The following is a 15,000-nucleotide window of genomic DNA, read 5'->3' as shown; positions in this document are numbered from 1 at the left end:
AGTTCTGATGCCCATTGTAGGAGCTTTCGGTGGAGGACAGGGGTCAGCATGGGCACTCTGACCGGTCTGCAGCTACGCAGCCCCACATGCAGTGTGCTGCAATGCACTGTGTGTTCTGACAACGTTCTATCATAGCCAGCATTAACTTTTTCCAGAAATTTGTGCTACAGTAGCTCTTCTGTGGGATCGAACCAGACAGCCTAGCCTTCACTCCCCACTCACATCAATGAGCCTTTGGGCACTCATGATCCTGTCGGTGGTTCACCGTTTGTCCTTCCCACATTTTGGTAGGTACTAACCACTGTGTACTGGGAACATCCCACAAGACCTGACGTTTTGGAGATGCTCTTACCCAGTTATCTAACCAACATAAATCGGCCCTTATCAAAGTCGTTCAGATCCTTACGCTTGCCCATTTTTCCTGCTTCCAACACATCAACTTCGAGAACTGACTGTTCAGTTGCTGCCTAATATATCCCACCCCTTGACAGGTGCCACTGTAACGAGATAATCAATGTTATTCACGTCACCTGTCAGTGGTTTTAATGTTATGGCTGATGGGTGTATGTTAAATGTGCGTTAAGTGACAACTGCAGTGTCTCAGGGTGCATGTTAGCGATAATAAAACACTATGGCTTTCTTTTCTCATTATCGCAAATGAAATTTCATATAAATGCAGAATTGTTAAACATGCAGTTGTTCACACAAGACTCAGAGCTAGCTGACTATTAAAGATGGATAATGCATTTTAAATCATTCTTCACCTTTCAATAGCTGTTGGTATGTAGATTACCATTAGTAATATAGAACAAAATAAACTTTTATAAGCACATCAGTAGAATGCTTAGCAATCTAGGGAAGGACAGGGGCTATAAAAACAATCACAGTTAACAATATTTAATTAATATTAATGTGAAACATTTAAGAAAATAAACATGAGGTAGTTGTCATTTTAAAATGTGATGTCAATGATAACAATAATAGTTTCTTAGTTTATTATTAATTAATTATTAATTATGTAATTATGAATTATTAATTAATTAATAGTTTATTATTAATCTTATCAAAATAAAAATAACTCCAAAAGTCATAAAATGGGGAAAAATATTAAAACAGACTTTGGAGCAACAAATTTAAAACGGAATCCATAGGGCCTAAGAGGAACAGTGTAGTGTACCAATGACTGACCTTTGCCCTTAGTCTGACGTGCTGCCACAGCAATTAACCCCATATCCTCTGGTAACTGCAACATCAATCTATAAAGAGAAAAAAAACAATCAGATATAAGTAATATAAACAAAAAACATACATTAACACTACTAATTGTTCTACATTATACACCATCCCTTTTTAACTGAATTTCTCCTTGAAAGCTCATAGGTACAGGCAAATATGCTCCCATCTCTCTCCCTCACTCACTCACTATGAGCTGAAAGAAGAGCTGACAGCTCACTGCTGTTGCGTTCTCAAACCACTGGATTTTAATTGAACTTTGACCCCCATTTCAGGGTTTCTAGCCTGGTGCTCTCATCAAATAACACCCCCACTAAAGTAAACAAGCGTCCACTTGACCCTGTGTCACTCACACACACACTTCCTCAGGCCACACAGCAAGGTGACACTCAGGTGCCAATCTCGCTCTAATTGCTGAACAAACAGATAATTATTCTGCCAGATGCTACGATGAATTAGACACAAGGCCAATACGGGGAAAGCTGCAAATTCAAAAAGAACCTAAAGAAGCAATATGGATCCTGCTAATAAATAAATAAATAAATAAATAAATAAATAAATCCTGGAACATGGAAGATTGCTTTAGATGATTGAAAAAAGTTTATAGTACTTGTTCTATAGCACAGTACCGTATCTATACTGTCTACCTACTGTCTACTGTTCTGTTCTGTGTTAATATCTATTAAACAGTAGCTTGAAGTGCACATTAAGTTAACATAGTTGCAGACACCATTTCCCTCTCAGGGATAAACATTAACTGTTGCATACATGTGGAAGTTAAACCTTTATTGCTTTTTGCTAAATTCAGGGTCTCCATAGAATAAAAATTTTTAAAAAATCACAATAGAGTAAAGCCAACACCATTAGACCGGGTGAACACGCTCTAATACATTTGAAGCATCTTTTCAAATTTTGGAAAAAGAATGCTAAGCATGCAACACCACTATTTACCAATCCAGGTGCCTGTCTGATGTCAAACAGTAATGCTGAAAAGGAATCCTTATATTAGTTCCTTTACAAAGTTATGTTAGTCAGGCACATTAATTAAATGCTGGAATCACTTTTACACATCTGACACATCAAGTTTTGTGGAATGCACAGTGTATAAAGTGTTGGATGTTTTAATTATAAAAAAGTAAAAATAAAGAGTGGAGAGAAAAAAACCCGAACTAATTTTAAATTGCAACAATATTTGCCAACAGTCATGTGCAAAGCCGCTACTAGGGCCACACATTCTCTGTCTAACAGATGGAAATTTGTCTTATTCCAGGGTGGCTAGAGGCAACACACACAGGAATCTGGAGGGAATCCTGGTGCGATCTGTCATTTACAAAAAATAAATTTACACAAGAGCTTAACCAGGGAGAACCTCAATTTCCTTGGCCAAAGCCTGGGAGGCTGAGACACAGGGCAGTAATTCAGGGCTTTCTGATGCAAAGAGACAGTATTACAGAGACAGAGACTTTAAATTGCACTCCCATAATCCGGTAAATTCCCAGACCAAACAGTCCCTGTGAACAGGAGGCTTGCAGAGCAACTCTATTAGAGCGAGTGATATCTTTATCTCCACTGGATAAAAAGGAACACCAACAGTTGACAGATCTTCTCTCAGAAGAAGCAACACTGAACCTACTACTGGCTTGGTAGGACTGAAATTACTGCATGCACTGCTCCTTTAATTCCACTTCTCTCATAAGCGAAAGAGCCAGACATACAAAGGAAACACTCTGCTTTAGAGGAAAAAAAAATTATGTTACTGCTTACAGTAAATTGAGAGTTTGGTAAGACTTATTTGAATAGCAAATGAATACTTAACCACATTCTTGGAATTTTACCTCATAGTACTATTACATTTAGCCATCACTGCAGACAAATAGGTATTTATGAGAAATGCAGATTTAAAAGTGGCCAAGGCAGAAGGTGCAGGAAACCAAATGCTAATTTGTAGACTTAGGAATTTCTTCGCTCAAACTCAGACTAATTAAATTGGACATATTGTAAGAGCCTGAAAGCCAAAAAGCCTCCATCATGTGCCACAAGCACAAGGAAAAAGCAACAAAAACGCAGGACGTGGGCGGCTGTAACATCAAAAAAAAAAAAAAAAAAAAAAAAAACTTGAGCTACTCCTGGCACATGACCCAATTTCCGAAAAATCCTTCAACTATCAATTGAACTACACAAAAGGAATGCATGCTGGATTTCGGGCAACTTGCAAGTGACTTCAGGTACTGAAAAAGGGCCAAGGGATAATGCTGGAAAAACAATATGGTGCTATTTAACTGAATCCCCATCCTGCTTATTTGTTAAAAAGATATGGAATTAGAGACAAAGGAAGACAGTCAGACAGAGACAAACAGATTTGTCCCGTGTCTGGGAGTGGGGTGTGCGGTGCAGGTGGTAGGATCCTGACCTCGAGGCGGTGTAGGCCGGTTAGGCGGTGGGGCCGAGCGCCATGGATAATTGAGAGCTTGCGCTGTTTGGCAGGACCACCAGAGAACCCCGAGCGCTGGATCGTGACGAGCGCCGCTGCTTTACAAATCAAGAGGCGACAAGGGTGCACGAGAGGCCCAGACGTCTCTCTGTGCTCCTTCAGCCAAGCAAAATGAACTTTTAATAAGAACATCAGCAGCTAACAGTGCGAGGAGAGCCAGGAGCAACCTCTCAGACTGCTGCGCCAGCGTACTTGTGCCAAAGACTAAATTAAGCGCACCTAAGGGGGCGTATGATACAGCACTGTATGTGTGTGTGGCCAGCATTTTCCTTTGAATGAGTAAATGAATGATGTGTAGAAAATTGTTTTAAAAAAACCTAAAAATAAAGTTCTGATTTAAAAAAAAATATATATATATATATATATATATATATATATATATATATATATATATATATATATATATATATATATATATATACATATACACACACACACACACACACACACATACACACACACACATACATACATACATACATATTATATAAAATCCATTCCAGGCTTTAAAAGATTGAATTAATTTTTGGAAACATCTTAATTTGTAATTGCTTAGTGAATCCAAAAAGTGTGAATAAAGATAAATAAACTAAATAATCAATTCTATACAAAGTTATACTAGGAGAAATTTTTTATATTTAAGTAGGAACGCAAGAAGGGAGCTGAGCAACAAAAATAAGACATTCAGAATGGACTTTCTCTCTTGCCCTTTACTCTCAGTTTCTCTGTCTTTGTCCAGTGGAAATCAATCTTGACAGATTAGCATGCAAAGTGGCATCAAATTAATTTCTGCTACACAAATATGAGATCAGGCTTGGATCAGCTCAAACAACTCTCTCCTAAACAGAATACTCTTACTGGCTCAAAGAGGCACCTTCAATAAGAGCTGTGAGGCCGAGGGGTGTGTGTGTGTGTGGGGGGGGGGGGCAAGATGAGGAGTGTGAGGGGCTGAAGTGGGCAATCTATAATAAGCCAGAGCTCAAGTCTGTGAGCTTTGCAATACGCAGTCTAATTTATTCCTCCAAAGTTAATCTCATTTTCAAAGCACGTCCACCAAGCAGCTCAGAGGTTTGTCTGCGACCGAGGAACCCGAAAACACATTCGAAAAATTCCCAATAACGGCCACAAAGGAGAGCTGGAGGATGGAAAAAAGGCCCACAATTAGCAATTAGACATTGACAATGGGTGAGTTTCACTACAACTGCAGCCTATCAAATGCTGCCATTCCAGCAATTCCATCACTGCCCCTTCGCATGAGGCAAAAGTTTGGACTATCTCCAGACAAATACACAAACCAAAGAGAAAGGTCCAGGACTGACCTGCCTCAACAGAGGAGAAACTGCATGTCCAATTTGTTGAATAGTAAGTAAATGAATGAATGAATTAATGAATTAGATCCAGGTATGACTTGATTTGCATTGCATGTGGTTCTTATTGTTCTGATGAATTGTGATAAGGAATGTAACCAACTTTCTTTCTGCAAGGGCCATCACTGCCTATAGAAACTTAACTACTGTGAATAAATACATTTGCTGAAGTGATATGCGTTAGGTCCCATGGTTGAAAATTTGAATTTGATCAGCTTTTCATCACCTTCACAGGCTCTACTCATAGAACACTTGTTACATATGCAGCTGTGGTTCTGTGAACCCTGGGACACTGTCAAGAGTGGTAAGAATTACCTTGATACCTTCTTGGGTGAGTGCGCATGCATGCAAAGACCATCCAAAAAGTCTTTTTTTTTGCAAATATGGCTGGATTATCATTATTATTATTTCTGGATAATGCATGACAATGCAATGAGAAACGACCCACTTTAGGACACTGGAAAGGTGTTATCCAGGCAACCAGCCCATCTATGATGCCCACCAGTAGTTGGCTAGTCTCTGTTTAGACAAGGAAACCCCTTGCGTCTTTCCGCTGTGTGGCAGATATACTGAGGACTGGATGACCATTGTATGGTTTACGTAGCACCAGAGGGTGTGCACTAGGCACAACAGAGAACACTCTGCAGTTTCTGCTACAAGATCTTGGGCCAGAACCCTGGTTTTCAGCACAAGGCTACTCAAGGTCATCTGGCCACCAACGTATGCAGTGCCTATTGTCAAATCAGATGCTGAATGATAGCTAGCAAAAGAACAGTTTTAGAGACACCCATTTCAGATTGGCATCTGGATCGTAAGGAGGGGGCCATAAGAGACACCAGCAACCAGGGGAGATCCCTATCCCATGGCAAGTTCTAGAGGAATGGCATTCCTCCATATGTGGCATATGGAGACACCTCAGCCCTTTAAGAAAGGTCATACATTTATGAGATGCCAGAGAGATGGTGCTGTGACATTCCAAACACACTTAGTTTAGATGGAGACTCGCAACTCTCTAGCAGTCCCTGATGAAAGTTTGGTATTTTAGGAATTGTTCAGGTATAGTAGATGAGGTGCACTCCATCTGCAAAACACCTTCCACCTAAGGGCATACAAGACTCATGTACCAGGGGCTCTTGTCCAGTTCTGTTTCCAGGACTGCTAAACAGGAATCCTCAGTCTGTGCTTCATCCCTAAAAGGCCAATCCCATAAGCACAGGTGACCTGGCTGGGGGTCTAGCCTCAGGCTGATAACCAACTTCACAAAATCCCTTCTAGCATCCTCGCCAGGAGCTGTTACCTCACGGCAGCTTGGATAATTAAAACTAACATGTCCATTAATATTCGCCAGACAGAGTGTGGGCCAATGAACTGTGAAGTCTGTTTCAATGTTAGGGAGTTCTTTTCAGAGTTCACCATGAGACCGTAATGTGAGCATGGAAGTTCGGCATGTCCCGAATGGTCTGCTTGTTGGTGGGAGCACATAAGAACAAGCTGTCCAAATACGGCTGTATCCTGATGCCATCAGAGTAGAGTGTGCCACCTGCAGACATCTTGAAAAGAACAATGGTCCTAGAGAGAAGGTGAAAGGTAATTGGATTGCCTGGCCTTGGAAAGTAAATCTCCAGAAAACAATTGTGTTATGGGATGGTGGGAACCTATAAATAGGCATTATGCAGATAATCTATGGCATGAATTACATCTGGCAATTTTAGTATAGGGAAGGTGAGGGCTTTTAAGAATGAGTTCAGCCCAATCATATTTAGAATTGCAAATTGCCTTCTGAACAAGAAGGTACATTTAGTAGAACCCTCTGTTCTGAACTGTGGGGTCTACTTTATGAATGTACCCCTTCCCAAAACAGAACAATTTTCTTGTGTCAGAGTGGCATCCTTGTTGAGGTCAGATATCAACAAGGTCCTGAGTCACAAGAAATTTGTGGGCTGACAGTTTGTATCACTGCAACACTGTCAACAGTACCCACTGATATTATGTAGTCACTGATCAATTAGTAAGGCTGGGGATCAATGGCCAAATCCCTGCCCTTTATAACACATTTGGATATATAGCATCATTTGGTGAGGCCACCAGTGAGGTGATCTCCTTTAATGTTGGCAATAAAATCCTGGCACTTTGGGATAGTAAATGTTGTAACCAGTGCTGGGAGAGAGTGCATTTGGTGTTGCAGTTATAGAAACCGCCAAAATGTGTTGACAGAGGTCGATCCATTTCAAAAATCAATGATTATAGTTAAACCAAATCGGCTGCCAGGTCGTCCATACCAATTGACTTTGGTTGCTTTTCTGGTTTTGTACTGAGCTTATGATTCTTTGTCAGATGTAGGTGTTTATGACTGGCTAAAGAATCAACTCAACCAGGCTAGCAGAACTTAGCCACCATCCAGCTAATCTGTAGATGGCAGGATGTGTGGAGAAAACTTTGAGTAGAAAAAACACAGACGGTGGACATGACACAGAGGGAGGAAAATGACAGGTGAATGAAGGGAAAACTGACTCCATCCCCATTATGCAGGTCAGCATAGTCCAACTAACTTATCAGGCTCATGGGCATGCCCCAGACAACCACACTTTTAGCACGTATGCAAAAAGTCCCTGGTCAGTTAGATATTGGAAGATGTGAATGTTCGAAGTAGATGGCACCAGCCCAGGGAAACCAAGAATGAGAGGTGAATAACGGTTCGAGCAACAATGCAGAGCAGTAGTGGCTTACTCAAGAACAGTGCATCGAGTGATAATATAAAGGCTAGTGATAAGTTGATGCTAGAGGACACCACGGACTTCCTCAGCATTCTTGAGAAATCGTACTAGAATGTAAGAAAAAAAATGCACTCCCCACAGCAGAAGAGAAGATAGTAGGCCATAGGAGTCCATCACCAGCTTTGGAGGACAGGAATACATGTAGCTCAGACCATAGTCATAAGCTGTTGTGCACCTAGATCCATATTATGTACATGACCACCCTGTGACAAACATGTAAATAGTAAATGGTCTGCAATTACATTGCGCCTTTTAACCTTAGCAGTTCTACAAAGCACTTTACACTGTTTCTCATTCACCCGTTCACAAACACACACACACACACACACACACACACACACACACACACACACACACACACCAAGGCGCTAGCCCGCCATTGGGAGCAACTTGGGGTTCAGTATCTTACCCAAGGACACTTTGGCATGTGGAGTTGACAACACGTACAAGGTGAGAAGAAGAAAAGGGACAAATGACTGGTTGACAGCAATATGTGTGTGTGTGTGTGTGTGTGTGTGTGTGTGTGTGTGTATAGAAGTACAGGGTTATCGGGGAATGAGCAGCAATCAGGCATCCTGAAAGGCAGAATTGTCTGGAAGCCTCTTCTGTCCTGCCATTGTAAAACTCCTGATTACAACACGCTCACGACAAAGAAACACAAAAGGACTGAAAGAGAGAGAACTCCTTAGAGGAGGGATAGCTTTCACTGCCGAGAGCGCATCATGTGTGGGAGAATGCAGATCACAGGCTGCTGAGCCCAAAGGGTCACTTACACAGTGATTGGAGAGGGGGTGTGGGTGAGGGTCAGAGAACACACAGCCGCCATCACAGAGAGATCAGAGAGAGGGACACACACACACACAAACAAAAGCAGGATTTGCCTAGCCAGGCCCTTACTCTTACGCCGCTAAAACTGCTCTTAATCTTTCACTCCTTACCAATATGCCTAGATAAAGTTGTCCAACAGCAAGCCTCCAATCTGACAGCATAGCAGTGATCAAGTCCTTGGTGTAGATAGCACGCCCATTGCAAACTGTCCGAATACACATATTTATTCATCACATAACCTTATGCTCTCTCTAACTAAAACAATGTAGAAAATGTTATATGAAACATTTCGGGGTTACTAGCTCACATCAACCACATACTTCTGACTGGATCTGGAATTGCAAATCAAACAAAAAAAACATGCTGATTGCTGATATCAGTGCATCTTTAAAAGTGGATTTTCCCTCACTTAACATAAGCATATTAGTATTGATCAGTAGCAGGCATAAACGTGATGATCGATAGAAGAGCTCTAATCTGTAAATGTGATTAATTGGAATAATCCTGTTTTCCGAAGAGCCACAAGAATTATCATTTTCGAACAGGGGCTCAGAGCTGATCAATCAGAATTGTTCACCATTACCGGATGAAGTGAGACTCATCCCTCTTCTCTCTCTCTCTCTCTCACTCTCTCCTGGATCCATGAAAGGTTAGTATGCAGAATGCAAAACTTATTAAGATATCATATTATATTTTATCATATTTGGCTGTGACTTAAATGATTTTATGAAATCATAAAATAATTTAAAATCAAGTCAACTTAAATTTGATCATCATTTAAAAAAAATAAATAATTGTAAAATAGTTTTTAGCACCACATACGCACAGTAGCTGTTGGATTGTTTTGTATAATTTTAGGTGACGCATGATGCTTAGTAGTCAGAATGGCCAGAGCAATCAGTGTCTCTACTTCTCCCAGCCTAACCCTCTGCTCTACTTCTCACTCTGCTCAGTGGCGATGTAAACTCTTGGACCATCTGGCACCGATGGAGGAATAAGAATATGAAATAAGGACTCATAGCATCTGCTTACAATTTTAGATAATTGGTCGTAGAGTCTGCAAGGTCAATTGGACCACTTTTGCTTTATGTACAAACCTGCTGCTTTAGTAACTGTGGACCTTTTCCTTTCCCCCCCTTCCCACTCCTTACCCAGCGTTAGTGTTTTTCACCGGAAACAGAGTCTAATTCCGCACAGTGTCCGTTTGGATTTCGGATTCGCTGTTAAAACAAGCGCTGATTGCAGCAACTGGGGCCAACAGCGGTGCCTCAGTCTGCCATGTGCATGTGTGGGGGCATGTGTGTGTTAATTACTCTCGGACATCAAGAGGGAGGTGTTTGACTGACCTACTTATGCGTTCACCTCTGAAATAGATTCAGCCAATGGAGTAATATTGCATGAGAAGCTCACGTAATCTACAGTTTAAAATCTAGGAATATAAAATAGTTGCAGAGGAAATAAAACAATATGTCCTTCCATATAATTATAACATGTCAGGAAAAGTATGCTTTCTGAGTGACCTCTGTAGCTTCAGGTGAACTGAAAACATTTTCCTTACGTGATGGGAGGAGACGCAGGGTAACAGAGAGCTTTAGGCATGAGAATCTGAATTACAACAGCAGGAAAATAATCATTTACTCTCTACAAATGCATATGTTTGTGTGTAGCTGCCTGCAAATTGACTGCTCCCTTGTGCTTAACCAGTAAACACCTCACACACTTAACTACCATGAGCAGCTGTACAGGCCAGTGCTATACATAAGACTACCTGAACCCCCTAAGCACACAAGGTTATATGATTCACTGACAGCAGGGATGGACAATATTATCCTATTATGTAACAATATTATATTATAATATATACAATTTCATGACACACAATATGCATCGTATACTTGTAATCTGATATATTGCGAGATCGCCCAGCTGTACTCATTTATCAGTGATCGAGCATATTCCTAACAAACAGGCAATATGAAATAGGTTACATTAATAACCGAAACTCAGCTGGTGCTAAACCACATGAGCTGAAGAGAAGATTCCATTAACATGGGTGTTAATAAGAGCAGGCAGCAGCAGCCTGCTGGGAGATGCCCTTGCCCCATGGTCCGTGGGGGCATTGAGATTCTGGCCCGGTTGTGACCTTGTGAGAACACTGGCCTGTCTCTCCCTCTACCTATTATTAGGCTGTTCTGGTCAAACAAAGCGCTAATACTCTGGCCAAACATACCGCTCCCCCTCTAACTCTCTCTTTCTCTCTCACCCTCGCATACACACAGACATATACCCCGTACCATCGTACCCCCACAGTCACACAGAACCCCCCTTTTCAGTTCAGTCTTTATAAGAGACTTCTCCCACAGTATAGCGCACTATACTCGCAACCAAAACCCAGTACTGCCTTATTACTCAGCCTGCTATAGCCCTCTTTATCCTCTGTTCAGAGAGCTACAGCGAGAGAGAGAGAGAGAGAGAGAGAGAGAGAGAGAGTTATTAAACAGAAAGCTGGGAAAACTAATATTAAACTTCCAGTGATACAGTGCATTTAAAAAAAGGAAATTAGCATAACTTTACCATCTTCTGGAAATACAAGAAAGTAATTTGTGCAAAAGTGTGACCTGCAACAAGATGCAAGTCATATTGTGCCATCAGCCAAGGGCTCCGCACCACCAATCCTGAATCGGAAGTGTTTCTGCCTACTGCAGTGAACTAAACAAACTCATAATAAAAGTGTAATTAAAGCAAGCACTCCAAATTATTAAAAATCAAACCTGATGTATACATATTGTAAAAACAACGCTCTGACAACCTGTTGATACCACGCCCATATGCCCCAAACACAGCCAAATAATAGGCAACCAGCTTTTTCTAAGGCTAGACTCAGTTTTGATAATTGATCCTTTTTGGAGCTACACTGGAGGTGCTACACACACATACACACACAAACATACATATACACATTATATATATATATATATATATATATATATATATATATATATATATATATATATATATATATATATATAAAAAAACATTACACACACGCACACACACGCGATACACACTTCCAAGTGCTTTTAAGCACTTTCCAACAGGTTGGGTGTTGAACAAAAGCACGTTCTAAACAGCCTTTAAATAACCTATAATTTGCAATTATATACCGACAAAGCTGAACCAAAAAGAACAAAGAAGATGAAGAGAACGTGTGAACCCTCAACACTTTTATATAATTGCTAATTGACTTATGGACTTGCATAGACCTGCTCTATTTCTTTGTAAAATACAAAAGGATACAGAGCATGCAATGGCACTTCGAGGATGTGATCTAGAGAAGACTGTTAAGAGAAGAATAATACTACTTAATCAGATTGTAACAAGAGGACATCTGGAAATTACTCTCATAATCAAGCAAGAGGGAAATCAAACTGTAGCCGTGTTTCTTTTTTCCTCCACCACCTTGCTTTTTTTCCCTTAGCCTACAACACTAATGACAACACTGTCACTTCCAATCACTCCAGCTGCGCTCCAGAATCCATTTTTCAAACTTTATGACAGCTCTAATGGCTCCCACCTGCGTCTGTGATCCAGCCTGTTGACTGGCGAGCTTGCTGTGTTAAGGGGAGCCGAAGACAAAGAGCTCCATTAGGCGCAGCCGGCCCTACTGCAGTGAGCTCACTCATGCATTAAATCAGTTCCAGCTCAAATCTTCAATTGACGCCCTCCTGCCTCTAAATGTGGGAAGATGGACGCCTCCCCCATCAGCCTCATCAGTGCCACAGCAGCCACCACTGGCAATGCCACCATGAAAAGTTCTAACACCAGGGGTTTAGGTATGACAATGTAATATGTACTATTATGTCTAGGTATGAGAATGTATCATGGGCTAGGTGAAGTCCTTCTTAGTAATAAGAGTTTTCCATGTCATAAAAAGTAAAACTGGTTCTGGGTATAGTGTAACCACAGTGCTGGACCACAGTCGGAGTTTTCCACTGAACGACTTAATTATTGGTTTCACCTACTCCATGTCCAGTAAACGGCATACGTAACTAAAAATAAGACACAGAATTGTGGACCTTATTAACTGCTCACTTTTAGATCCTATGGGACTACAAGTGCCTAATAAGAGTGATTCTAACATTTCTCAATTCACTTGACATTTAATGTCATTTAAAGAAAAATGCTAAAATTTTGGGCATTCAGAAATTAAACTGGTGGTGCAAATAGTTATGTGAATAACCATAAAATCATAATGAGTTCCCTTTAGTCTTATAGAGTATAGTGACTTCCTTCAAGCAGAAATCATACCCATGGGGGGGAAAAAAATAAAGGCCAATAGCAAAAATCTAAAAAATGATCACAGTAGGAATTGTAGGGGTCCACTGACTGGTCCAACGACGGTATCCAATGACGTGGTAGAAGGATTCCCACATGTTTCTGTCTTTTTGAAGCGATTTGAATATATTTAAATTTGTCATTCCAATTCTGCTTGACTCTCTCCAATTAAATCTGACTCCAACTGTAAAAACTTCGATGTTGTATTTATTTCTTAGTTATTCATATTTTGATACTTTTGATCTTCTATACTTGATTAATTCTAATTTATTCTATACTATAAATTGTGCTGGTTCATTCGGATTCCGTGTCGAGTCTCGCGCCGGTCGTGTGCGCGGATCTCACGGTCACAAACTCGCCAGTCTTGGTCATTAGCCAGAGATAACTGACTAATATTATTTAGACGACCGCCCCATGCTTACCCTTTTCTAAATAGTGCTTTATTACTCCCTTTATATAGTAACACCTAGTTATAGTAACGTTATCGCTAGTCAGAGGTCATGACCACTAAAATCTACAGAGACAGACCAATAGCCATAGCTTCCTATGTACACGTTAACTAGAGTAAGATTACAATAACCAGAGGTTTAGACTTCCCCCTATTTAGACTTGGTCGATCAACTTTATGTTGTCCTAAATGGGTATTTCATATCGAGCCTGTACACACTAAGTATACTTAACTAGAGCCAAGTCATTAGCCTAGTCTCTTAGTTCCCTTAGTTAGTAAGACTTAATTACAATAACGTTATTTCCAGCCAGAGGTCTTGACCACTAAATCTACAAAGATAGACCAATAATATCTAAGTAGAATTAGCTTTATATAATCATGCCATAGTTTCCTATGTACACGTTAGCTAGAAGAATATTACAGTAATCAGAGGTTTAGACTTCATCCTATTTAGACTTGGTCGATCAACTTTATGTTGTCCTAAACAGATATTTCCTACTGAGCCTGTACACACTAAGTACACTTAACTTAATGCCAAATTGTTAGCCTGTACTAACCTGGTCGCAGATTTGCTGTAACAAGGACTTAATTTACTAGAGACAATAATTTCAGAATAATTCAGAATATAATCAAGTCTAATAATTTATTTAACCAGGTATGAAAACATCCCAATTCAACACTACTATTGATAATAATGAGAAAGAATTACATGCAACATTACATTCCAGTCAAATTCAAAACATAATAATACAACATAAGAGAGACAACACTTACATACCTGGTAGAGAAAAACTACACACAGTGATCGTGTGGGAGATCTGTCTACAGATTCCTTGAATCTTTGGCCAGCTCTCCCCTAAATATCCAGATGCTCTGTGGGTCCACCAAAAAGTGCTGTTTGTGATTATAATTTGATGTCTGTGGAAGGATGTACCTTATTTACATACAGGAGGTAATTTGAGTGAGGGACCCTGGGAGGGTATGCCTTTAACGGCATGTAATATTTTTATTTGAACTGCTGTTGAGGGAATGAGACCATATTTTCCAGTTGCACTGAGACCTTTTGTAGAATATAGTTTAGTTGTATAGTTGACATCTTATTTGCATGAAAACATGTTATGCAGTGCATTTAGACCTTGGATGTGTTTAAGGTGATCTCAATACAGAGAAATAGAAGGGTGTGGGGAGAGAGGAAGTGAGGATCTTCCAGGCTGACTCCGATGGAGACGCTAATTTTTGAGGTGATCTCAATACAGAAAAAGAGAAGGTTGTGCGGGAGAGAGGAAGTAAGGATCTTCCAGGCTCCACTCAGTATGATGTGCTATCTCAGGTGTGGATGCTAATTCTATTGGAGAAAGATTGAGTGTTCATTCTGGAAGTTGTCCTTTGTCCTCAGAGAGTAGTACTCTCTAGGTTCAGACATCTTGGCACCAGCCTTACAGAATAACACAGGAACTTTTGTTTATTCATTTACTCACCTTCAATAGCAACTTAATTCTATTCAGCATGGCAGGGTGTGATGCA

At 40.4% G+C, this 15,000-nt stretch overlaps 1 protein-coding gene across 1 annotated transcript in view; it reads right to left on the bottom strand.

Annotated features, from left to right (window-relative positions):
• The window catches only part of hlcs (holocarboxylase synthetase (biotin-(proprionyl-CoA-carboxylase (ATP-hydrolysing)) ligase)), a 39,304-nt gene that overhangs the window by 8,552 nt on the left and 15,752 nt on the right, over positions 1 to 15,000 (bottom strand). The window contains exon 7 of the mRNA XM_053646022.1: positions 1,189 to 1,256. Coding sequence (XP_053501997.1) covers positions 1,189 to 1,256 — 68 coding nt within the window. The remainder of the gene's footprint in view (positions 1 to 1,188; positions 1,257 to 15,000) is intronic.

Source organism: Ictalurus furcatus, chromosome 16 (assembly GCF_023375685.1).
Source record: "Ictalurus furcatus strain D&B chromosome 16, Billie_1.0, whole genome shotgun sequence".
In the NCBI taxonomy this organism is placed as follows: domain Eukaryota; kingdom Metazoa; phylum Chordata; class Actinopteri; order Siluriformes; family Ictaluridae; genus Ictalurus; species Ictalurus furcatus.
This window is presented reverse-complemented; position numbering and strand designations above follow the sequence as displayed.